This window comes from Xenopus laevis, chromosome 9_10L (genome assembly GCF_017654675.1).
Source record: "Xenopus laevis strain J_2021 chromosome 9_10L, Xenopus_laevis_v10.1, whole genome shotgun sequence".
NCBI lineage: Eukaryota > Metazoa > Chordata > Amphibia > Anura > Pipidae > Xenopus > Xenopus laevis.
Genome location: NC_054387.1, coordinates 55958955 through 55985703, shown reverse-complemented (window position 1 = coordinate 55985703; position 26749 = coordinate 55958955). Strand labels below are relative to the sequence as shown.

General features: G+C 42.0%; 2 protein-coding genes across 4 annotated transcripts in view; one reads left to right on the top strand and one right to left on the bottom strand.

Annotated features, from left to right (window-relative positions):
• Window positions 1–4997: 4997 nt before the first annotated feature.
• On the bottom strand, window positions 4998–23168 carry dtx3l.L (deltex E3 ubiquitin ligase 3L L homeolog). The gene is made up of 5 exons (XM_018235598.2): window positions 22543–23168; window positions 21328–21509; window positions 16744–18153; window positions 12749–12966; window positions 4998–5847 (listed from the first exon to the last, which is right to left on the bottom strand). Exons 1-5 carry the CDS (start codon window positions 22748–22750, stop codon window positions 5778–5780), a joined length of 2088 nt encoding a protein of 695 aa, XP_018091087.1. The 5' UTR covers window positions 22751–23168; the 3' UTR covers window positions 4998–5777.
• parp9.L (poly(ADP-ribose) polymerase family member 9 L homeolog) overlaps window positions 23036–26749 on the top strand; it is a 19930-nt gene continuing 16216 nt past the window's right edge. The window contains exons 1-2 of one of the 3 annotated variants that reach the window (XM_041575577.1): window positions 23036–23103; window positions 26660–26742. In XM_041575577.1, coding sequence (XP_041431511.1) covers window positions 26693–26742 — 50 coding nt within the window. In that variant the 5' untranslated portion in view covers window positions 23036–23103; window positions 26660–26692. 3 annotated transcript variants of the gene reach the window in all.

Here is a 26749-nt window from a genome sequence, read left to right as displayed (position 1 = left end):
TAGCTGTTGTGTATTTCTTCAATTAAACAGTTTGTTGCCAACTTGCAGGCTAACGGCTGCATATGATTCAGCTTGCTCCCAATATCCTTTTGCACCTCTTACAGCTATTGCAAAAATGCCTGTGTTGAGACAGTACTATTGGGCAGATGCTTCCTGGACAAATCAAATGACACCACAAACTTGATTGGAGGCAAGATGTGCCCTACCCTCCTCCTGAAAATGGTCCACACTCTCAGGCAGTGGAACAGAAAATCTAGTACTCTAAGTTTTTAAATGGGCAAGCAAGAGAAGCCTACAGGTGAGTACGCGGGGAAGTTGTGGAAGTGAACGGGTGTTGGGACAAGAGGTACTTGTTTTGGGTGCCACTACCTCTTAGCCGGGCTCTGATTTGGAGTAAATACTTCTCTAACTTAATAACCCAGATTTGCACCTTGTATTCTAATGTATCAACCGGTACAACCGATTCAGGGACAGAATTCCACATATTCACAGCTCTCACTGTAAAAAAACCCTTCCGATTATTTAGGTGGAACCTCCTTTCTTCTAATCTGAATGGGTGACCTCGCGTCAGCTGGAAAGACCTACTGGTAAATAAAGCATTAGAGAGATTATTATATGATCCCCTTATATATTTATACATAGTTATCATATCACCCCTTAAGCGCCTCTTCTCCAGCATGAACATCCCCAACTTGGCCGGTCTTTCCTCATAGCTAATATTGTCCTGTTTGAGCACTGGAAACCAAAACTGTACGGCATATTCTAGATGGGGCCTTACCAGTGCTCTATAAAGTGGAAAAATGACCCCCTACTCCCCTAAGTCATTAATGAACAAGCTAAATAAAACTAGAAAGGAGCTGTGATGCCCTTATATATTTATACATAGTTATCATATCACCCCTTAAGCGCCTCTTCTCCAGCGTGAACATCCCCAACTTGGCCAGTCTTTCCTCATAGCTAAGATTTTCCATAACTTTTACCAGTTTAGTTGCCCTTCTCTGGACCTTCTCTAATACAATATTGTCCTGTTTGAGCACTGGAAACCAAAACTGTACGGCATATTCTAGATGGGGCCTTACCAGTGCTCTATAAAGTGGAAAAATTACCCCCTACTCCCCTAAGTCATTAATGAACAAGCTAAATAAAACTAGAAAGGAGCTGTGAAACCATCCAAACTCCCTCCCACTCCACCAATGCTTTGTGCTTTTCAATGATATTCATCTCCTTATTGCTTCTTTAGATAAAGGTGAATTTCTGTAAAAGAATAAAGTTCTTAATTTTTCTAAAAGTGTGGAGTTTTTCTTTTGGTCACATTTATCTTGCATGCTAGCATAGTAATGAAAAAAGTTGAAATCTTACCGTAATTTCGCTTTCTTTTTCAGTCAAATTGGCAGCACACAAATGGGTATTTGGGTCTCTCCCCTATTGATAGCAAAGTAGGAACAAAAAGTTACACCCCATAAAAGGACCCACCCCTTCCTCCTCCCCTCATGTTCTTTTCAATTAATAACCACAACCAGATTTAATGCATAGTAGTTTAATAGGGGATAGTTATATAATTTTGTGCTGCGTTTAACCTTCGCAGGTCGATTATCATCTGAAAAGTGCCACTTGGCTTTGGAACCAAAAATATTCTGGATTATGTTCCTAGACCTTCTTCCAAACATGGAACTTTCTCTAATACTGCCATCTGTAGAAATTTTAGCACAGATTTTCCAGTACTTGTTGTTTTAGAGGTGAATAGGCCCTTTTGTAATGCAAAATGGTTGAAGAGGTCTTCTTACAAATTCTCTCTTATCAATGACTTCCACCGGTGAAAGAAAAAAGCTAGCCTGCCTCCTACCTCTAAACTTCTGGCATCATGAGGTGAATCGCTGACCTCCTGAACTGCCTCTAGGTCTTCCTCGTGTATATCTGGCCATTCCTTGACCTCTAAATGATTGAGGTCTATCTTTCTCCTTTTCCCTCTCCAGAAATCTTGACTGTAGAACTCTGGGTGGGGATCTTCTTTGTCTATACAAAAAAAGAAACTCCTACCTCTTCTAGCTCTATCCTATGGAAGAGACTTCCCTTTCTCGTCAGAGAGTTTCTCCATTAGTGAATCTAACTTAGATCCGAATAAATGGCCCGCTTCAAAATCCATGTTACACAGGTTTAACTTAGAGGTAGAATCAGCTCTCCAGGGTTTGAGCCGAATGGTCCTTCTAGCAGCCGTTGCCAAAGCTATATTTCTGGATGCGAGTTTTAAAGCTTCAATGGATGCATCACATAAGAAATCAGCCACCTTGATCATTTTTACTTCTTTTATAAACTGTTCTCTAGGAATCTTCCTCTGCACATCATCTTCTAACTGGACAACCCAGTTTCTGAGAGCTCTGGACACCTCTGACGCTGCAATAAGAGGTTTGCATTGATTAGATGCTGTGGAATAAATGCGTCTAAGAGAACACTCTGCTTTGCGATCCATAACGTCCTTCAGACCTGAACCATCCTCCACCGGAATGGTGGTCCTTTTAGAGGGACCACAACATCCACCTTAGGAGGTAATTCCCATACCTTGGCTTCTTCACTGATCGGAAACAATGTTTTAAATCTCTTGCTAATTAAATGAGCCTTGTCCGGGTTCTTCCACTCAAACTCAATGAGATCCTTAATTACAGGGTGAACTGTAAAACTTTCTGTTTCTTCTGAGACCATCCCTTCTCTGCATCTACTGCTAAGGATTTTCCCTCTTGATCTTCTATAGCCGTTCTGACCGCCTTATTTAATTTCGACACTGCTTCTGCTTGGAATACTTCCATCTGTTTCTTCCTCTTCCGAAGAAGAAAATAATTAATCAATTACAGTGTACTCTGCATCCTCTAGAGATTCCAGAGACCTTTCCACATCTCCTGTCTCTCTCTGTATAATAGACTATTTCATCTCTGAAAACGACTGCTGCAGAAACTCTTTAAGCCAGACCATAGAACTTTCTGTCTACTGAGGTGCAATATCCGCTTTAGCCAAACAGTCTTCACAGCATCCTCTTTCATAATTATCAGGTAAAGGAACATTGCATTCCCGGCAAACCAGATGCATGGACTTAGATTTCCTTTTCCCAGAAGGAGTTTCCTGACTAGACATCTGAAAAAAAACCATATGAAAAAGAAAACACTGTGGCATCAGTATAACATCTGATATGAAGAGAGAGATAGATACCAAGGTAGGACAGAAAAAACATGAGGGGAGGAGGAAGGGGTGGGTCCTTTTATGGGGTGTAACTTTTTGTTCCTACTGTCCTATCAATAGGGGAGGGACAAAAATACCCATTTGTGTGCTGCAATTGGACGATAAAGAAATGTGAAAAAGTGATTGTGTTCATTCACAAAGAAAAACTTCATTGGTAAAATTAATATTGATTCCATTAATTTTTCAAAATCTAAATAAAAAATGTATTCTAAAAGAGCTTGAATACTTTTTCTAGGTTTTATTTTCATTCACATGTTTTCAATGGATACATCTCTTTTTATAACCTTCTTAAATTGCACTTTATAGGGGTTATCAAAGGTCGAGTTTTTTTATACCTTGAATGAACTCACAACTTGAATGGTATCTTATTTAAGAAAAACCCTATTGGCCAGTTCAAGTCCCAAACCTGAAAACTCAAGTTAATCAAGTTTTCCTTATAGGATGTCTTCTGCGCATCCCAGAATAATGTGACACAATCATCTTATCCTGCATTATTACTAAGGAAATTTTCCCAATTTTCTTTTAACATATTTTGAAAATCTGGTCTAGAATTTAAAAATGTTGGAAATCTTCCAAGAATATAGAGAAAAACATATTTCCCAATCATGATCAGAATATAAAAAATGTCCTACCTATCTACCAGCCAGACTTGCAGAGTGCCATATGGAGGCACTGACATCTTGGAATTTTGTGCCAGGACCTTGTGCCTATTGCCTAGTATATGCCCAGACTAGGGCACATGATACCATGTTGTTGAACTTGTGTATTCAGTAGCTACTGTGCCAAGGGGCTTCACATGCATCTGAAACAGCCTTGAATTCCAGGTAACACTGTGCCAGAATGTTTCCTAGATCAATTTCCTCAGCTATAGGTACCAGGGGAGGTCTGTGCTGTAAAACCCAAATAAAAGTACAACCCAACAAGTCCATGTAGCAAGCAGATTTATTTGGAGCAGATAAGCAACAGAGATAGGTAACAAACAACCCAAAATATAAATGTCAACAAGCCAATAAATCTCTTTCTCTTAATATGGCAGTGAGGGGCTCTGAGTGTGCCCATGAGTATAATCTATTTGGTGCCCAGACAGACATTGAAGTTACCTTCAAGAACCCATAAGGTACCCGTGTTGATAGGAGGCACATTATCTCATGTGTATCAAAACAGGGAACCTTACACATTTTAATATGTAACATTCCCAGATGTTAACGCTGAGGGACATATTTATCAAGGGTCGAATTTCGATTAAAAATTAAGTCGAAGTTATTTTTTTTGGCCAAGTAGGTCTATTTTCGATTGAATAGGTCCATATTTGGCCAAATTCGAATCGTATGAATCAAATTAATATCGCATTTGCTCAAATTTGATTCAACATTTGATTTTTCAAAGTCCACCAATTGACTCAAAATAGGTTCTAGGAGGTCCCCCGTAGGCTAAAACAGCAATTTGGCAGGTTTAAGATGGCGTATGGTCAAAGTCGAATTTTTAAAGAGACAGTACATGATAAATTTCAATTTTCGAATGTTTTAATTTTCTTTCAAGTTAGAATTTAATTTGGACTATTCCCTGGTCGAAGTACATAAAAAATAATTCGAAATTCAAATTTTTGGAATTTGAAAATTCACCTTGACCTTTGATAAATCTGCCCCTGAGTATCATGGAAGTGCAGGGAAAGCCAAGCTGATGGACCCAGTAAGTACCAACCTCATACATGTTTGAAAAATAGCAGCACTTCCATCCTTGTTACTTTGCACAATTTACTGCTAGGCTGCACGAAAAGGAAGGGGGCATTCACTTTAATTATACTTAAAGATTACCCTTTAAATTATTATTATTAAATTACAAATTGGTGAATTTAAGGGGAAATGTAATTAAAGTCACAACTGAACTTGGTCTAATAGCCAGGGGCAACAAAGCAGGTGATTGCTTTTAAATAGGTGATACTTGCTGATTGCTATGGTTTTAGGAGCCCAAGGCCAATAAGGCACAATGAAAACTATTTCTGCCCAATCCCAAGAATATGGGTGCAGACTGCAATGGTGACTGTCTCTACACACAGTTTCTCTTCTATAGTCCCCCCCAATAAGGGAACTATAGTTTATCTTGAGGAGACAGAGCTGCTGTTTGTACTGGCCTATATGGGATGAAAATGGAAACTGTGTTATTTTTAGTTTGTACTTTTTTTTTATTTTAATTTTTTTAATACATTTTATGACATTCGTGGTTTTAGTGAGTTTAGTTGTGGTTTCAAAAACTTCTAAAACCACTAAAATGAGACTTGATAAATAGGCCACCACGTTTCAAATGGGCAAGAAAGAGCATCTTGCAGGTGAGTTGCTGCTATTGGGGGTTGTGGAGAGTGGGTAAAGGGACAAATAGTACTTGTATTGGGTGCCAGTACCTCTTGGTTATGCTCTGATTTTGAGTAAATACTTCCCTAATTCAACAACCCAGATTGCTTTCAAAACTTAAACTCTAAACACCCTATCATTAATCATATATCCACTAAATTTCCCAGAAATGTGGCCCAGAATCTCAGGAGTCCCAACAGATCACTCAATTCCTTTGGCCTTCAGCTCTTCCCTTATACGCTTTAGATAATCAGGATCCGGATAACCAAACCTGAAAAAGACAAAACTGTGTAAAGGACAAAAACGACACGCTGAGCATCATTTGCAATCACACTTGAAAGTGCATTGGTCTTTTTTCCCCCATTTTAGAGGGGGCCACTATATCCTTAATAGTACGTGATTTCCTAAAATAAATTCTAGGTTTAGTGCTGAATTCCTTTCCTAATATGGGGTCTGCTGTGATATGGTGCCAATGTTTATAAATGGCCTGTCTAAACTTAGGGTCTAATTCATTATATCTGGTACAGAAGGTAGCCTTTTTTGTTCCATATTCCTGGGACCCATCGCAAATGATGTATAGCATGTTCTTTTGCTTTACCGAAAAGGAATATGGGGAATGATGTTCCGTTAACAAATAACTTAATCATTGTGCTTCTATTTATATTCTTTACTTAATTATGTTTATGCAATGTTTTATTTTGGCATAACAACAAGAAATGTGGGATGCAGGATGGGTGAGCATATCCCTAACATAAGGGCAGGAAAATGAATCATAGTGTACCACGACATTATAAAGAAAAACATGACAATAATCCAGAAGGCACATACTTTGTGGGACTTGAACAGATTCCAGCTAGTTTTAAACTTACACAAAGGGAGCCCTCTTAGATATTCAAATTAGACACTTTACATCGAAAAGGTTTTAACATTGATTTGGATTTAGCTGCTTTTTAATCTAGATAAGGTGAGATATTTTATATCTATTCAGCAGCCCCCTATGCCTGTTATGTATTTTGTATAAGGTGACTTCTATAGTTACAGCAGTTTTTTTGTTCACGGATCCGCACACACACAAATTTCTGCAGTGGGGAAAGTGTCCCCTTTTTTATTATTGTTTTATATCACCAACATCAACGTTTTGGGGGGTACAACCTCCCTTCATCAGGACCATATCACAGCAGACCCCATATTATAGAAGGAAGTCAGCACTAAAACAATAATATAAAACAATAATAAAAAAGGAGACACTTTCACCATTGCAGAAATTTGTGTGTGTGCGGATCCGTGAACAAAAAAACTGCTGTTGTTAAGGGGCCGTGCCGGGTCAACGGAAAACCAGCACCACTACTGCAGAGTGAGTAAATTCCGGGTGTGTAGTGTAACACGTACATTTCACTTGATTTCTATAGTTAGCCCTATACCAATATGGAATCAGCGCTATACATTGTATCATTTATAGGGGACATAAAGACAGTGGGGCTCATTTATTAAAGCAACGCAGCGCATAAGTGGACGCAAAAGATTGTCTGCGCCATCACAAGCGTGATCGCTAATATATTTGCGTGATATTGCGCATAACACAGAGCTTTTGCGATGCTTTTGTTTATTCGCATTGCGCAAAAGATTGGGCATTTATGTTGCAGACGATGCCGTGGTTGTTAGGGGCGTGGCTGTGGGCGTGGCTACAATGCGCTTGCACTGCGGCCGTCGCAGATTTGCGTCTGTATATGTGCAAAACTGCACCCGGGCAACAGCACCACAATTTTTACGACTGCCTCTTCGTGGCGTAATAGTAACGCTCTTCAAAATGCGCATTCCTGCCCAGCTGCGCTAGTATATTCACATTTTTGCGTTTCATGTTGCTTAAAAGAGAATTTTATATATGTGTGCAGAGCCACACTGCTAAACTGGGTTCTGGCAAATACAATGGTGCTGCTGTTGGTGGGGATGTTTGTTAACTCAAAGTTAACTCAAAGATGAACAACCCCTGTAAAGTGCATATTAACCACGCCTTCCACCCAACATGTTTATATTGACCAAGGTTCCTTTAAGGGTATCAGGTAGGCTAAACACCTTTGCAACCAAACAAATATTAGCACAGAAACAAATGCAGATGCGTCTAAGTGAACGCAATATGCGCAATATGTGACGCAACTAATTAAAGCAGCGCATTCATACATGAGCACAACTAATCCTTACCTTTGCGGTATCTTCCTGTGCGCACAATTTATTATAAGCACTGCGACAGCTGATACGCAGTTTCACACGTCGCACCTGTCTGTGTCTACATTAGCGCACAAATTGCACTGTTAAGGTATCGTGCACTACATTATTAAATACTCGCATGCGCTGGGCAAATGTAAGGCCACTGCGCTCTTTTTAGCGCTGCGCTGCGTTAATAAATGAGCCCCACTATTTTTAAAGCCATGTGTCATAGCTCACTTTATATCTCCTGAGGAAGCATGGTGTATCACGTAAAACGCATAAAGGATCTAAGAAGTTTCCAGGATTTTAAAGACTTATTATTCAATGCTTTTATAAAACTCTGTTTGGGAGTATCCCATTTTGGTTTTTATTTATGTCTTAAAATGCTATTATACTATTTTGGCACACTATGTTTTCAGTTGGTATCTGTAACGTTAGTTGACCGCCGGAAAGTACCTTTTGACGAGCAGGGTCACCCCTGACGATACTGGTGTTCACTAGGGATGGGCGAATGTTTTCGCCTCGTTTCACAGAAAAAATTACGCCCATAGACTTGTATGGCGGCGTGCGTCAAAAAAAAGTTCGCCATGCGACAAAATTTTTGACGCCCATAGACTATAATGGCCGTCTGCAAAAATTTTCCAGTGGCAAATTTTTGGCGAAACGGAATGGGTCAAATTCGCCCATCCCTAGTGTTCACGAATGCCCTTTTGGGGCCCCGGGCTTTGTGCTGCAGAATCAGTCAGGGAACCTGAACACTACAGTGGTACCAGACTTACAGACAAGGATAAGACATAGAGTGAAGTCAGGCCGGGCAAGGTTCGGGACAGTCAGCAAGTGGAATATGAGATTAACAGGGAATCCGATATCCAAAATGCAGCTGTTCTGTTTAAATATGTTTTAATTGCCCTCACAACATCTAGCTTGTGCAGTTGTGACTCCTTGTCATTAGTCGGGTTAGGACAAAAAGATGGCAAAATTAGTTCTCGATTAATATGGAACCAGGAAACTACCTTTGGTAGAAACCCTAGTAACGTTCTAAGGACGGCTTTATCCTGATGAAGGACCAGCCATAGCTCTTTAGAAGATAGTGCTGCCATTTCCGACACCCTCTTGACTAATGTTGTTGCTATCAGGAAAGTCACTTTCAAGGACTTCCACTTAAGGTAACACGAGCTAATAGGCTTAAAGGGGGCTTTATGTAGTGCTGAAAGCACCAAGGGCAAGTCCCAAGGTGGAGTAGGGTCTTTGAAAGGTGGCCTGGCGTGTAAGACTCCTTGTAGGAAACATTGTATGGTAGCGTTTTCTGCTCACTTAATGTTTGACAGTGCTGAAAGGGCCGAAATTTGTGACCTTATGGTGTAAGGCCTTTAGTAAAGCCGTCTGTAAGAAATTATGTAATCACTTGCGTGGTACTGTCCTTCCATAGCAAGTGCCTGGCTGAGCACCAGTTAAGAAAGGTACTCCATACCTTGTGGTATGCTTTAGTGGTGGAAGGTTTTCTCACCTGAAGTAGTATTTGTATGGTCCCTGGTGAAAACCCCGTTTGTGACCACAGCTGGGTATTAAATGCCAGGCCGTTAAACGAAGCATGGCCAGATTGTGGTGTCTAGCTGGTGCCTGAATGAGTAGGTCGGGCCGTAGAGGTAGTTGTCACGGCTTGGAGACTGACATATGGATCAGGTCCATGTACCATAGTCTGTTTGGCCAAACTGGTGCGATTAGGATGGTCGTAACTCGTTCCTGCTTTATCTTGGCAATTATTCTGGGAAGAATTGCTAGGGGTGGGAACGCATACACCTTGTTGAAAGTCCATGGAATTACCAATGAATCCGTGAACGCTGCTCCCAGATCCCTGGTTCTGGAGCAGTAGCATAGAAGTTTGAAATTGTGTCTGGATGCTAAGATAGCTATGTCTGGTATTCCCCATTTTTGTACCAACTGTCTGAATTCTTCACCGTGTAGTGCCCATTCCCCATAATCTATAGTTTGTCTGCTGAGGAAGTCCGCTTCCCAGTTTAGGACTCCAGGAATGAATAGTGCCGAGATAACTGGGACCGTCTTTTCTGCCCATGCCCATTTTGATGCTTCCTGCATTGCCAGGTTGCTTCGCGTCCCTCCTTGTTTGTTGACATAAGAACTGTTTGTTGTCTGTTAATTGGCTAATGTGACCTAACAAGTATAGTTTGTTTGGTATGCTTGTGTGCACCGTGAATCCTATGATCCCAGTGGGCTGTCCTTATTTTTTAAATTGGCAATTTTCTATTTATGATTACCCAATTGCACATAATACTGAAAAAGTATATTATTATGAAAATGGTTTATTTACATGAAGCAGAGTTTTACATATGAGCTGTTTTATGTAATATCTTTTTATAGAGACCTACATTGTTTGAGGGGTATAGTTTTCCTTTAAGTCGATTGAAGTCATGTAGTTGTTGGGCTCCATGAAGTCTATGGCAGAGTGAACTGTCAGAACAATATGGGGGTTATTTATCAAGATCCAAACTTATCTCAATATCGGCTGCTACAAACTCTGATCTAAGCCGCTCGGGTTTTTAACGCTTATTTATCATTACATTTTCCCGAAAATTACCTTTGCGGGAAAAGCTCCGATTTTCACAATTTTTTCTGGGAATTTTCCCCAAAAGCTCCGAATTTTTCAGAGTTTACATCTGAGAGCTCCGAAAACATTGTGGAATTGCCTGAAACCCGACACAACCAAAAATCAATGGGACTGTTCCCATTGACTTTTATGCAACCTCGACAGGTTTGAGAAGCCGTGTTTTTATATGCAGGCTTTTTAGCCCACGGGGTTTAATAAATTCCGAAAAATACGTGATTTTTTTTAAAAGACGATTTTAACACAAGAAATCACAAATTTTTCGGATTTCCGAGTTTGATAAATAACCCCCTAAATGTGTTCAGACTTCCTCAGAGTGTGTTTGCATTTTTTGCATTTAACTATCTTCTCAGCTCTTTTGTGGGTTTTCTAAGAGACTTGAATGTCCTCCCTTAAATCTTTGTGGGAATCTGACCTTTCCATGATGCGCTTCCTCTATGCAGGGTAAGAGACTTGTGTGTTGGAGCGAGATGCGCTGTTGACAAAGCTCCTTATGTCCTGACACTGTCGTCAGTACAAGTTCTGAGGCTAATGTGCTCCCTGCGGCTTATTCCATGTACTGTGCCACGCATCTATCGCCTAGCAACGTCAGGCACGTGACAAACGCAATGTAACAATACCGATATCTGCTCTCGCGTCATAACGTCAGACACGCGACTCGTGCACACTTGACATACCGCATTTGGCTTTCACACCAAAGGTGCGCCAATGAATTTGGCGTCAAACTCTAAAACGAATAGGGGAGGGGAGTAGGCTCTTCTAGCGCTCCCATCCCTATACCATGGTGTTACCGATTGTTGTGCAGACAAGTAGAGTGTTCAGAATGTAATTCTCCTACAGGCTAACCCATTGCTGCGAAGAGCCACCGTGCCTGAGGCAATATACACCCACTGTAAGGGTACCAACAAGGAGGAAACTGCAGACGGACAGTCCTGCGGTCTCTCCTGTCTCAGGCTACTTCCACTTGCTGCAAACTGCCAGCAAGGAGGAAAAGTGCCTCATGCTGAGAGACAGCTCAGCATGTCTCCAAATCCTGTGTATCAGCTACAGTCAATGTGATTCTGGGGACCTCCTTTTACTACAATCTGACAGCAAAAAGGGAGAATCCCATACGTTGGGAGACAGCTCTGCATGCCTTTCAAAACCTAAGCCTAGAATGTTGAATCTTAGGAAAAATAAAAAAAAATCAATAAAGAAAAGGAAAACACACAAAGGCACACAAAGAACTGGGGGTAGGAGGTGGAGCCAGACTATATATGCTAAGGGAGAGGTCAAGAGTCTTATCATTCTGTCCTGCCTCCAGAGGTTAAGATAGAAATAACCCAAGCGTCTGCACTGACAGGAGGGCCGACTAGAGAAATACAACTCTCTACAGTGCTGATAGTATTGTTCTCCATATAAAGACCTGTCTAGTCTTCTGTATTTTTCAGAAGTCACCCATATTTATACATTTGGTGGGGCAGAGCAGGGGCAGTGGTCTGGAGAGAACAGGGCATAGCCAAAAATCCCCTGGATTATATCTGGGGGTGACTTCTCTTTGAATCATACTAATACTGCCCAGGGTCTATAGTGCTATTGGTACATGTATGGGGCATACTGGTACTTCTAAGATTTCTGGTTAATATATCCCATGCAAGTATGGTAGAAATGGCACAGAAAGATGTACTGTACATGAGAGTATGTGTGAGAATAGCTTGTGGTCTAGTGGGGCAGCTGGGACTCCCGCAGCTGTCTGCTCTTCTAATTCAATTTAATTCAATGTATTCTCTCTGAGAGTCATTTTATGGCTGAAATAAGTCTCAGCACAGAAATTGGGCACTGGGAACACAAGTCACACTCTTGATGAAGTGAGTTTGAAAATGTTCTACTATTATTGCTTCTTGTCTAGGAGCTCAAGACATTATTCTGAATTTGGGGGTTACACATGTGAACTTGAGAACTTGCCCAGTCAGTTTATCTGCATAGCTTTACCCGAGCCAAACAATTTTAAATTTGTTTCAATACAGCTTGTTAGTTAGCGTAAAGAAGATTAAAATATAATAGTGTTCCTTTGAACAAACTATTAACCATTTCCTTTCGGAAAATGAATGCATATGAATGAGTAGCTTATAGTGATGCACCAAATCCAAGAATCACTTCAAGATTTGGCCAAATCCCATGAATGTGTTCAGGATTTGGTTTTAGGTGAATTCATTATTGCATACCTGAACTCAGGAAAACTTGTGGCAATAAATATATTATTTCACAGACTATGCCATTTTGTAGTTTGCCATGAAATCTGCATGTGCAAATTAGGGTTGGATTTAGACAAATATTCTCCTAATTTCAGCTAATTAATACTTACTCTTGGGGCCCGCCGACAGTGTTGGTTTTATGGTGAATGTCATTCCAGGTGACAGTGTTTTCAGCACCAGTTGTGCGGGACTCCCCTATGGTGAAGACTAATTTCTGCTTAAAGGCCTTCTCCAGCAGCTGTAGGACTTCTCTTCCCTCTTTACTATCAGGTAAGTAGGCGGTTCTGTAAGTGCCAGAATACGGCTTCCCAGGATTGGGGTGATTTTCCTATGGAATAACAAATAAACTGTCTCATGGAAGCTGTACAGGGAGAATGTACAGGGGGAATGGCTTACATGTTGGCAGCAAAATGCGTTAGCACTGAAAAACTGAACAATATTTCAGGAAAGTTTGAAAAACCAGGACACTGAAATAATTCTCAGGGAAAGAAATAAAAAATAGTGCGGGGGGCTAAGTGAAAGGCACACCAGGAGGAACAGAAATATGGGGCAATGATACAAGAATGAAGGGGAGCTGAAAGGCAGAAGTGGGAAATGAGGGAGTCAGGAGGAGCAGGAAATTCAAAGGAAGGAGGGGACAATTAGGGGCTCAGGGAAGAAGCTGGAAGATGAGGCACATAAGTCTAAGTAAAAAAACAAAATATGAGCTAGAGTGATACACAGTAAAAGGAAGGGGAGCCAAGACATTAGCCCAGGGACAAGGAAGAGCTGAGGTAAGAAGGGGATTGCTGAATAATAGAAGTTCAGAGAAAAGGTGGTATAAGAAGACTAGAAGACTTGGAAAATGGGAGAAGTCAATGGTCAAACAAGACTAATGGGTAAAGCTAGTGGTGTAACTATAAAGCCCCCTGCAAAAAATCTCTGTACCCTGACCACTTGTGCCCAGGTAGGAGAGTGGCTGGGAAGGGGGAGGGTTATATTAACTATAGAGGAGGCAGATACTGGGATCCAGCCCCCCCTCCCAGGGTCTGCTTCATCTATAGTTATTAGGGATGAACCGAATCCCCTTTTTTGGATTCGGCCGAACCCCCGAATCCTTCGTGAAAGATTCGGCCGAATACCGATCCGAACCCTAATTTGCATATGCAAATTAGGGGTGGGAAGGGGAAAACATTTTTTACTTCCTTGTTTTCTGACAAAAAGTCATGCAATTTCCCTCCCGCCCCTAATTTGCATATGCAAATTAGGATTCGGATTCGGTTCGGCTGGGCAGAAGAATTCGGCCGAATCCGAATCCTGCTGAAAAAGGCCGAATCCTGGCCAAATCCCGAACCGAATCCTGGATTCGGTGCATCCCTAATAGTTATGCCAGTGAGTAGAGCTCCACATCAGTGCTGATAGGACAGAAGAACTAATATAGCCAATGGTCTTTTTAGAAAGTTTCTTGGTTGGCGCAAGTCAATACTATTGTTGAGGCGTCTGGAAAAGGAAATTATATGTACTGATCACAATTTTATTCAATCCACACACTAATTTATTAGTACCAAGATTCATACACTTACCAAGGAAATTCATATATGGTTACTGGTAAAAAGCCTAGTTTAAGCAGTGCATATACTGATTTAATTGCTCCCAACTGGTGGAGTGGAGAGTAGGGTAAAATTAGGTCATATGATGTAATTAAAAAGAAAGAAAAGAGTGTCTAATAAACAGGATAGCATCTATCCTTTTCCTTTCTTTTCCTTTCTTTTAATTACTATCACTCATATATATCATGTGAACTAATTTCCTCAGTATATGGACTTCCTAAACTAGGTTTTTTACCTGCAAACATATGAATTTCTTTGGTTTTTAATAGGGATGCACCGAATCCACTTTTTTGGATTCGGCCGAACCCCCGAATCCTTCGTGAAAGATTCGGCCGAATACCGAACCGAACATTAATTTGCATATGCAAATTAGGGGTGGGAAGGGGAAAACATTTTTTACTTCCTTGTTTTCTGACAAAAAGTCATGCAATTTCCCTCCCGCCCCTAATTTGCATATGCAAATTAGGATTCGGTTCGGCTGGGCAGAAGGATTCGGCCGAATCCGAATCCTGCTGAAAAAGGCCGAATCCTGGCCGAATCCCGAACCGAATCCTGGATTCGGTGCATCCCTAGTTTTTAAAGTGTATGAATTGTGGTTTTACATTATTTATTGTGAGAATTATGGATATACATTTTACGAATTAGATTAGGCTGGCAAGCTAATTGTGTTAAAGTGATTGATAAACAGCATAAAATCTTGGTACTAATAAATATAAAGGTGGTTTAGGTGGTTGAGGCCTCAGCTGTTAGTACTAAGATTGTTTGTTTGAGTAGACAACTGAATGACTTATATAAAATAATTGTATTCATACCATGTTTTTTAATGAATAAAAAGTTGACAATGTAAAGGCTTTAACACTGGTAGTGTCAATATGCTGGATATCCCTCAGTTGCATACTGTGAAACTCTAGACAGTGTCATTCTGTTGCTACTAAAGCAAATAAAGTTCTGTCTTGCATTAAAAATAGCATAAACTCAAGGGATGAAAACATAATTTTAGTTCCATGGTAAGGCCTCATCTGGAGTATGCAGTGCAGTTTTGAACTCTATTCCTTAAGAAGAATATATATGAGCTGGAGAGAGTGCAGAGACGTGCAACTAAATTGGTTAGAGGGATGTAGGATTTAAACTATAAGGGTAGATTGTCAAGGTTGGGGTTGTTTTCTCTGGAAAAACACTTGTGAGGGGACATGATTACACTTTACAAATATTTTACAGGACATTATAGACAAATAGTGGGGTATCTTTCACCCCCCCCCCCTTGCCCTCATAAAAGGGATCAATGCACCAGAGGCCATCCCTTTAGACTGAAGGAAAAGAACTTTCATTTGAAGCAACAAATGTTCTTTACAGTAAGGGGAATTAAGGTGGTGGAATGCCCTGCCAGATGATGTAGTGATTCTGTTAATGCCTTTAAGAGTTGCTTAAATGATTTCTTGGGCAAGCATAATATCCAAGGCTATTGTGAACTTACAATCTACTGTTAGTTCTGTGTGTGTAATTTTTATATGCACTGATTTTCATTTGGAGGAGTTAGATGTAATGGATCAACCCAAATGTGCCTACCCATTGGTTTCAAAGAATACCTGGGCAATTTGGTACAACATGGTGACTCCATGTACCATGAGTTGGTGTGATTTTTATAAAAGATAACATTTTGGGGGGTTCTGTGGAAAGGGAATGAGCTATGTACGCTTGTCTTTTTGCCAAGGAAGTAGCTGGAATATAGATAATATAAATAGAAAAGGGACAAACAGAAAAAAAATGTGGCCGTGCCCATTTTATGGCCACACCCCCAAAAAGCTTTGGGATGCTGCAAAGTGGGTTCCATATGAAGAGGAACAGAGACACCTACTCTCATCATTATGTTATAGGGATTCTGTCACGATTTTTATGGTGTGGTTTTTACTCCTAAATTACAGTTTACACTGCAAGTAATTTACTCTACTGTATATAATTTCATTCTTAATCCTACAAGTATCTATTTTTTTAGTTGTAATATTAGTGTGTAGGCAGCCATCTCAGGTCATTTTGCCTGGTCATGTGCTTTTAGAAAGAGCCAGTGCTGCACAATGGAACTGCTTTTTGGCAAGCTATTGGTTCTCCTACTAAATGTAACTGAAGGAGTCGCAGTGGGACATGGATTTTTTCTATTGAGTGCTGTTCTTATATCTACCAGGGAGCTGTTATCTGGTTACCTTCACATTGTTCTGCTGATGGGCTGCTGGGGGGAGGGAGGGGGTGATATCACTCAAATGTGCAAAGCAACAGTAAAGAGTGACTGAAGTTTATCAGAGCACAAGTTACATGACTGTGGTACTGACAATATGTATAGCCCTATGTCAGATTTCAAAATTAAATTTAAAAAAATTAGTTTCCTCTTTAGTAAACCGAATTTCAGTGCAAAAAGTCTGCTGGAGCCGCATTATTAACTGATGTGTTTTGAAAAAAAACACGTTTTCACATGAATGTATCCCTTTAAGAAAAGGAAAAAGATAAGGTACATCTCTACTTACCCCTTGAACTCCATTTGGAAAATTATAGTTAAGCGTTATAGTGCCACAGTTATGGCCAGGCAATTTAAAGTTGGCTGCTGAATGTGACATTCTCCCCTCAGGTTGGTTCCCTATAACCACTCCATATATGACGTTACACACTGGGCAGACTGGTTTGTGCTTCATGGCTTGTTCCCAACACCCGGCACAGATGACATGTTTGCATTTCTTTAGAACCAGCTTGGGATGAGGCTCACACAGACATACAGGGCACTTATCTTCCTCTTGTTTCTTTCTTATTTCAGTTGATGGGGAATCGCTGGTGTCCATTGCCTCATCTTCCCCTCCTTCTGCACCAGTGGCACCACCATTTTGCCATTTGTGGAGTATCTTTTCAGCAGTGTGTATGTTACCCAGGGAGCCAATCAAAGTCAGGGAACCATTGTGCCAGTTAGTGACAATCTCTATATGGTTATTTCTCATTTCTGTTTGGAGAGAAGACAATTTGGTTTCCTGAAATCCTGGTTTCATTTTAATCTCTCTTTGTATAATGTTGGAGAATGTTTTGTGCAACAGAGTGAGAAAGATCTGGCAAGCATGAGGCGAGAGGTCAGGGGGGCCATTCGTTGTGGTGAAAGTGATTTGTACATGTTTATCCCCATTATTTCTCTTCTCAGTTATCATTACATTGTACTTATCTTCTATTTCCTTAATTTGATTGTATTTCAGTTCCTTCAGGAGGTCCCAGTGACTCCCATCCAATCTCAGGTCTCTTATCATGTTGTGGCTTGAGATCTGCACGAATCTCTGGGGTGCAGGGGAGTCTAACAGCCTCTTGGCCTCAGATAATTCCCGTTTAGGACCCCGCAGAGTAATTTTATCCCCATCCAATATGGTCTGCGTTTTGCTGCAATTTTCCCGCACTCTGCGTTCGATGTCACTCGCTGACATGTTTTTCTCTAACTCCACTGTTATTTGACTCCAGTCTGTAGTTATCCGCTGTATGGCCTCAATAAAGCACTGCTTGGCTTTCTCAATGCTGGAATCTGGGCTGGTTGAAAAAAAATGTATAACCGTATTTTCTGGTGTTGTGCAGTGATCCCTCATTTCCACCTTATATTGACCTTTTATCTTATCAACCACATCTGGGAAAATTGCTCTAAAGTATTGGTACAGAGCTGGCGACATACACGCTGTGTCTTCGCCTTGTGCTGGGGGCTGATTTTCTGCATTATATGGAAGGGAGTTGGTATCTTTGTGGCCCATTATTTGCTCCTTCATATAGTCGTGCACCTGCTGAATTGCAGAAAAGGAGCCTGTTATCTCCAGCTCCCCTTTAGGTGATTCCCTCACTTCCACAGATGGAAAGTTTTTCTTCTTCAACAATTCAGAGAAGGCAGGGTCTAAAAATGCAATGGCCTTTGGGAATATCTGCAACAAATGTACCAGAAACATTAATTCGAATTTTAAAAATATATTGCTACCAAAAAATGTGCAAAGTAAAGCAAATAAAGGTAATTTCTAGTTGCTCTCAATCTTTCCTTTTAGAACAGTTTGCTCTAGTCCCAAGCATATGTAAGTAACTAAGCAAGTCAAAATTGTAAGTAAATAAACAAGTTCAAATTGTATTCTATCTTTCCATCAAGCTATCTCCCCAGACCATCCACACATTCAGCACCATTTTGGTGACCAGTCCAACAATCTGGAAATGCCTGCCCTGTATTTTTATGCAGAGTTGTGCTTAGTACAGGTGATTACATATTCCTTAGTACAGTATGTATCATTGTATTAGAAATCTGGAATTTTTGCCAAAATGCTGCACTGTGGGTAAAACACATTGCCAATTGTCAGTTTCTTACACTTACTAGGTACCTGCTCCTCATGAAGGCTACAAAGAGCAGAGGGAGTCACCCCACCTTTAAAGGTGAACTTCACCCAAAATATATAACAATGTTGTTCCTAAATCACTCCCAATACCCTTTGCTATTGTCTGTCCCTTTTTGCACTGTTGGTTCTGATGCCTGAAACCATGTTACACTGCTTTCAATTGCCATTTACACATAATGATAAAACAATTTTCATTATGCAAATAATCAGTTTATGGGTGAGTTTGATCCTTTAGATTTTGATCCTTCAGACAAGACATACCAGGGTTTCCATGCACATGGATATTCAACAGAAGAATCTGATGCCCAATAATACTGTAATGTTACCCATGCTAGTCAGTGTATGGGTTAGGAGGGAAATGGGACTTGTTTTTTGCTGATACTACTGAATACTGGCTGTCAATCAATGTTATGACCATTTCCTGTGGAAGAATGAAAGGACGCCCATTCCTCATTTGTGCCTGGACACTGAAGTGAGAGGATCTACATGCATGTTATTTTTAGGGGATAAAATGCTTTTAAAATATTTTTTTCTAGATCACTATAATTTTAATAAAACGGGAACATTATACTAGTTGAGTTATACTAGTAAAGTGGAGTATAACACAATATGGCAACTTTAATAAATTATCTGCTGTAGCCCTTTCTCCACCAAAAGTGGTCTGGTACTGGTTATTCCTAGGTAATAATAGTTTGATTAACATCCATGCCTTCCTATCCCATGGCTATGAAATAAATGAGAGGACTGAGAGCACCTACATTGCTGAATATTTATCTCCTTGCCTTGTGCTAGCACAGCTCACCTAGGGGCCTGGTAAGGACCCAAAAAGAACAGCTATTGCAACATCAGTTTTCCCAGCCCCCATGCCTTGCATGTGATTCATTAACCAACGAGCCCCCCCCCTCTGTACTTTCCATAAAACATTGTGGCACCCACAATTCTGCTGGAATTCTAGGGAAAGATTTTACTTTGTAGTTACCAGGGGTTCCTGATTTGCTTAGCTTGAACACCTAGGGCAGGGGTGTCCAAACTTTTTTCACCAAAAATACACAAACAGCCGGGCAACTAACTGTGGCCACACCCCCTGATTACCATGTTCATTTTACAAATTGTAACACACATACAGACACACATACATACAGTGACACACACACACAGTGACACACATACAGACAGATACACACACAGTGACACACATACAGACACACACACAGTGACACACATACAGACAGATACACACACACAGATCAGATGCACGAAATCCAGCCCAGGTTAGGCAGCAATGTAGAAGGGGAATGGAGCCATGCTTTCAGTTGTTTACCGGCGCCCCCCTCCCTCCCAGCACTACACTAAACTAAACTCCAGTCACGGGGAGGGCGGAGTTTAGGACAAGCTTCTCAGAGTCTACACTGAAGCACTGTAGGTTCCTCCCCCCAATGACGCCATGGTAGGAAACTTTTTTTTCTTCTGGATGCTGAGGGACTTTTAGGGGGGGGAGGGATTTTTGCACGCTTCGGGCCAATTAAAAATGGATATCGGGCCGCATTTTGCCTGCGGGCCGTAGTTTGGACACCCCTGGCCTACAGTATAAATACATTTGCAGTCCAATTGTTGGAACTAGAGCAGAAACCTGACATGACAAGGATTTCACATAGCTGATGGGCCCTGACCAAATGCTGGAACATAAACTATGGCTTCAATCTGTCTTTTTCTGGTGTCAGTCAGGCCCAATACAGAACATTGCTAGTCTAGGACTGTGATTGGTCGCTTTTGAGGTACAACCAGATTAAACAACCACTGGCCTAAAGGTGGTCATACATGCAGAGATCTGCTTGTTTGGCGAGGTCTCCCCCATATGCCCACCTTCAGGTGGACAGATCCGAACATGGGCCCTAGGGCCAACAATCGGACCACCACACCGAGAATACAGGTGGTCACACCAAGAACCGCATCAACAAACCAATTCAGTCCTCGATCCGACTGGATTTTTAAACCTGCCCAATCGATATCTGCCTGATTTTTGGCCAGATATCAATCGGGGGAAGCCCATTGGAGAGCCCCCATACACTGCCCAATAAGTTGCTGACCAGTCTGTCAGCAGTTTATATCAGCCTGTGTATGGTCACCTTAAAGATTAAACCATTTTTACATCTATCATAGTATTGGTTATGTTTGCTACTTATAATTTTGCCATAAAGTATTTGCTCAAAGCTTTTACATTACCTATCTAACTCCCTGTGCTGGTCAATGAAGGGGCTGCTATATTTGTGCAGCAGGAGTCCGTTAGTTAGCATTAGAAAATTTAACTGACAGGCTGAGATGGGACAGTCAGGTTGGCAAAACAGTCAGGTTTAGGAACATCAACTAAAAATGATTTACAAAAACAGACCTCTCAGCAAAAAACAATCCCTAACATGACCTAAAGGTAACTTTTAATGTACATTCATATTTTAAAAACTAGTTGTTTAGCATCAGTATCACTTTAAGGCTCAAAAGGTCAGATCAGCTCACTGTATGCCTATAGAACCACTGATATAACCGAGATAGGTTTAGTTGTGTAATTAGCTTGAAACTGGTCACTGTTGGACTCTTACCCTACAATATACTCCAGAACTGATCCCTGCTGAATCCACATACAAGAAGCAAGAAGGGCAAATCGGGGGTGTTAGGTACCGCTAAAAGTGAGTCATGAGAAGAATCACATTGGTTTGGACTTACTTCTCTCTCCCCTAGAGGTTCATACCCCATCTTGCTGTAAGCCTTAGCCTCCATATTCTCCTCTGATTTTTGGCTGCTGCTGGAGTTTATCTCTTGCCTTCCATCCTCTTGCACAGATAATCTCAGTTCAGAACCTTTAAAGTGAAACGTATGCTCCTTTCTCTTAAGCACATTCTCCTTATCTGAGAATAAAGCAGACACCTGTGAGATTTACATTTTGTACCAATTTATATTTAGAGACACTTTATCAGTTTGTGTTACATACAGACACTGACAAACCTTACCAACTGAGTACAGTTGGTAAGGGGGGAACAGCAGCAAAGGAAGTAGCAGGTTATGGTTCCAGTGTGTGGTAGGGGCCCTCTGTGCCATAGAAGTTGGACAACACTGACCTAGGGGTTCACAGTGCTGCACAGTACCCAGGGTAAGAGTTGGGGGTCTGGGTGCACTGGCCTTGCCATCTCAAAAGCTTCCACACACCCTTAGGGGCCCCTGCCACAGTCTTGATCTTGTCTAGAGGACACAACCCCACCCCTCCTCCTCACTAGACGCATGTACCTTATCACTTCTGTCCTTTGGGCCTAGTGGTACCTGATATTGGACAATTGACCAACTACTGTGAATGGTAACAATACTCTGGCTGTGTATTTAAAAATGATCTTTTATGCCAATAAATAAAGGGAGGAGAGATATGTGGGAGGTTCAGAAAATAAGCACTAAATGATGTGTTTTTCTTTGTGCACCCAGGGCCGGGTTTACATAGCGGGCACCCCTAGGCCCGCTGTTGTTCGTCACCCCCGTTATTCGCTCAAATTTTTATCATTGGGATTGGGGCTATGGGGATTGGCGCACAGGAAATTTAAAAAACTATTGTATTTCCTGAGAATCCCCAGTGTTTCTGAACCAATGTAGGTGTGGTTGGGCAGCATGTCGCCCCATAAAATCTTGCCGGCCCAGTCCTTGGTGGCTTCTCCACAAATCCAGGCTTATGTGCACCTCACAGGTGCCAGTGGTGAGTGAGTGTGTTATTACTAATGCACACACTGCTCCTGGAACATGGGGCAAACAGCCTCCTTCAGGTGCCATCATTTATATCTATACTGTGACACCTACCACACCCTGGAACCATTCCCCCTGACTGTAGCTTAGGGTGTGTTACTAATGTGTGTGTGTGTAAGTAAGACTGTGTGTGTAGGGGGGGTAGGAAATACTCACCCTCCTTGTTAATGAATACCGCCCGGTAAAGCTGTGGGTTCTCGGTTGCGGTCACATCACACTGCCCTCCCCCGGATTCCCCTTTAGACTGGAAATATATCACTAAGCCCCGGCACAGTACGGTGTTTTTTAAGTTCGGGATCGGGGAGAGAACAGAGATCAGGATGGGGTATCTCTCGTCCCCCGAAATCAGCGCTGCTTCTGCCATTGGTACAGCTTCAAATTCCTCTCGGTTTCCGATACCCCCCAGCCCCACTAATGACAGTGCGTTCCCCAACTCGGCGTTTTTCCTCTCCCCACGACCTGCCGCTTATTCTCTCGCTCCCCCGAGTCCGTGTCTGACCCTCTGTCTGCCCTCCTGCACCCAGAACTACCGCACCCCCTATAAGTCCTACTCTCTATCCCCCGAACCAGTTACTGTTCTAGTAACGAGTCTGTCCCTTCCCCCCCGGGTAGCGGCTCCTTTCACTTTCGCTTTCCGATCTTGGGGAGGGGCCGGGGGTGAAACGAAAGTATAACAGGCCAGAGTTTCCACGAGACTTGCGGAACCCTCATACCGAGGTAACTACTCACTGCACCCCACAGACAGGTAAGTGCCCCCGATCCCAATGCTACTCTCAATACACGGAGACACTTAGCATCTGGGTTACAGAGCGGCACGACGCCTCATGCTCAGCTGGTTCTGCTTAAACCTCCCGTACCTCCTCCTCTCCCCCCCACCACTTATTAGGTATTTTATGCGCACCACCAATATACCCACATTATGTAAGGGAAGCAGCGCTTTAATCAATGAAGAGTGACCACCCAAATATAACTTGTCTGTTGACCTCCACGGTAACTCACAATGCTATTAAAGGCCCTCCAGCTAAATACTTTCGTTAACCTCCTATACACATTTGCTTTCCCAGTACCATAAATGCTTCCCCCTCAAGAGAGGTTAAACAAGTTAACCCCTACAGTAGAAAATGAATGTCCAACCCATTCCCAGCAAAGTAGTGTCTGTTGGATATGAGGGAGGAACCTCTGTCCATGTCCCACCCAGTGTCTTAGCTATTACAGTGTATTCATCCAGTCAATTGGCTAAAATGTAACTTAAAGGATAAGTAAACCTTTAAAATAATTGAATGCAGACTTGATGAGGGTGCTGTTCTAATCAGTTCTGCAATGTACATTCTTTATTTTTTTTAAATTCCAAGTTATTAAAGGATACATGTACTGTTAACATGAATTAATTTTGTTACAACAGCACCACCTGTTGGTCATTTTCCAAAGAGTCTGACCACCAAGTAGTCAGGAGAAAGAAACTACTTTTACCCCCCAACAAGAGTATGTGCTCTATTAGCCCGCACCTTTGGTTGGTGATAATATTTTTACCCAACAGGTGCCCTTTAATTGGCAGCAAAGTCTCCCAGAATGTGGCGCAATGAAATATTGTATTACCGCACACCTCATACCACTTTTCTGCGTGGTGGTGCTGGTCCTCCGTTGACCAAGCCCGGTCTCCTCACTGCTGTGCAATTTCAAAAAACGGTCCGCACACACCAATGTTGCAGTCGGGGATTGTGCCCCTTTTATTAATGCCACCAACAATCAACGTTTCGGGGGGAACACAGTCCCTGAAGAAGGGAGGCTGTGTTCCCCCGAAACGTTGATTGTTGGTGGCATTAATAAAAGGGGCACAATCCCCGACTGCAACATTGGTGTGTGCGGACCGTTCCCAGAATGTGGCCCCACTTAAGGGCAGGTTCTTATATCAGGGTAGATTTCCCTACTTAAAAGGGATGCCAACCTCACTCAGCCAGCTCAGGGGGTGCAGGGGAGCCAACTGGAGGGTGACAGGGCCATCTAGAGGGTGGAGGGGGTTATCCAGAGTGTTCGGGGCATGGGTGGAAAGGAGGATTTTTAACTTACCGGAAAATCCTTTTCTAGACGGCCCTAACTGTCAGTGCAGATCTCTATGGGATAAGTATCATCTCCGGAGGCAGGACAGAAGAAACAAAAGATTCTTGGGTCCACTTTCCTCATATAAGGCTTTGCTCCTCCTGTTCCCCTCAGTTTGCGTTTATCAGCTTGGTTAGGCGGAATAGAGTAGGAGAGTAGACAAGGAGCGACAAGAGATTACAGGTTCTACTTTTTGTGTTCCTGGGTGCACTATACTACTATTTCTACTGATTCTGATCTTGACCTCGGCCTGCTTCACAGTTTATTGAACCCTTGCTGCCTGAACTGACCCTTTGCCTGGACTTGACTACGTTGAACTTCTTAACCCCTTGGATACCTCAAACTGTGTTTGGTGGCAACCACTTCCTCCTTGGTCTGTAATTCCTAACCCGGAGCCTTTGGGCCCTGACAAGTGAGAACTGGTGTGATGACGTTGTTGTTTTGCAAATAGTTGACGATGGCTAAGAGGGGATTGTCTTGTGGTTAGATTTTGTGTGAGATGGTAGGTTATCAAATGGGATTCTGTACCCTTCGTTGATGATGGAGAGTACCCAATTGTCCTGTATGTGAGACAAATTTGGAAGAAATCTTGAAGAAGACCGCCTACCTTCTTGAAAATGGTCTGTGAGGTCAGGCCGAAGTGGTCTTTGATGGACCTGGTTTTCTGGTTTGTCCAGATTGATTGGACCAGACCGGTCTGCACTTCTTGTTATCTCCACTGGATTGTATGCCCTCCACTTCTTAGTACGAGTCGGGGGTTGACTGATGGATGTTTGAATAGTAATCCAAGTATAAGAGAAGGAAGAGGAACTCCAGCAGTATTAGTGCAAACAACTTTTTATTCCAGGCAGTGGTAAACACCGTTTGAATAGTAGATTTAAGCTGGCCACAGACGCAAAGATCGTACGTTGATTCGTAGGATCGGACTTTCTCATCTCTCGACCTGCCACTAACCATTCAGATCGAAGTCTTACCATTCAGATCAAATAAAGTAGTTAAAGAACAGATCAGCCAATGTTCTGCCCCTGACAGCAATCGTACAATAGTTATGTCCGACAAAAGCTAGTGACAGTCTCCCACTGAAAATCGTACGATCGGCAATACATGCAGAGATATTATCGGCAGCCAACAGAAATCTTTTAACCTGGCTGATCGACCAAACGACCGATCTCCGCGGATGAAAAATTTCGGGACTCTACACACACGGTCCAAAAATTGTACAAATCCTCAATTCGTACAATCGGATCTTTGCGTCTATGGCCATCTTTAATCCAGTCAAATAATTCCTCTAGTTGAGGAGGTTTTACTGAGGTAAAGAGGTCCTGTGTGTCATTGTTTTGAGGACTACCCTCTGCCTGCTTTAATGGGATTGGATGTTGTGATAGAATTGGTACGGAGTCTGATAGTTCTGAAGTGCAGTTGCTCTGCTTCCAACTTACGCACAATGAATGAATGAACACCCCTGGTACGTTGGTAACTGCAGCCAATCTCTGAGAGATCTCTCCTCTAGCCCACCAGTCCTGAGGAGTGGTGTTCGGGCTGTTGGGATCCTCTGGTAATCTGAGCTAGAAGTGTGTTTTGCTCATAGCACCCTCCTGCACACAGCAGCCTCTTGAGCTCACCCAGTAATAAAAATAATAACCTGTTAGAAGAAAATAAGATGAATAAAATACAATAGCGGTCCTAACCACCAAGCAAGACAGAAGAAAAAAAAACCTGAGGGGAACAGGAGGAGCAAGACCTTATATGAGCAGGGTGGAGCCGAGAATGTTTTGTTTGTTCTGTCCTGCCTCCAGAGGTGGATACTTAACCCCATAGTGGTCTGTACTGACAGGAAGGGCCGTTCTAGAAAAATCCTGCACTCAGGCCCAAGCAACTCTAGTTACATAAGAAATAAACCCATTAGTAGCACTCCCCCTACATTAATTTCACATGGCTATTGTAAGGGCCACACACTTACGCATCATTCTTCTGGTATGTGTTACATGGTATCAGTGATCACCGGTGATGTTGCCCATGGTAACTAATCAGCATTTAGATATTAACAGTCACCTACAAATTAGAACACAAAAGCAAGGATCTGATTGATTGCTATAGTCTGATTGTTTCCAAAATGAATTTGAACCTTAATGTAGCCAGTTGTCATCTTGTTGTTGTTGTTGTTGTTGTTATTTAGGTGTTTGTAGCTCCACCCTGTGTTAGAAAGGCCATGATGACCAGAGCGCAGACAAAGAGCCCAATGGAGGAGAAGTTAAACAGGTAACTG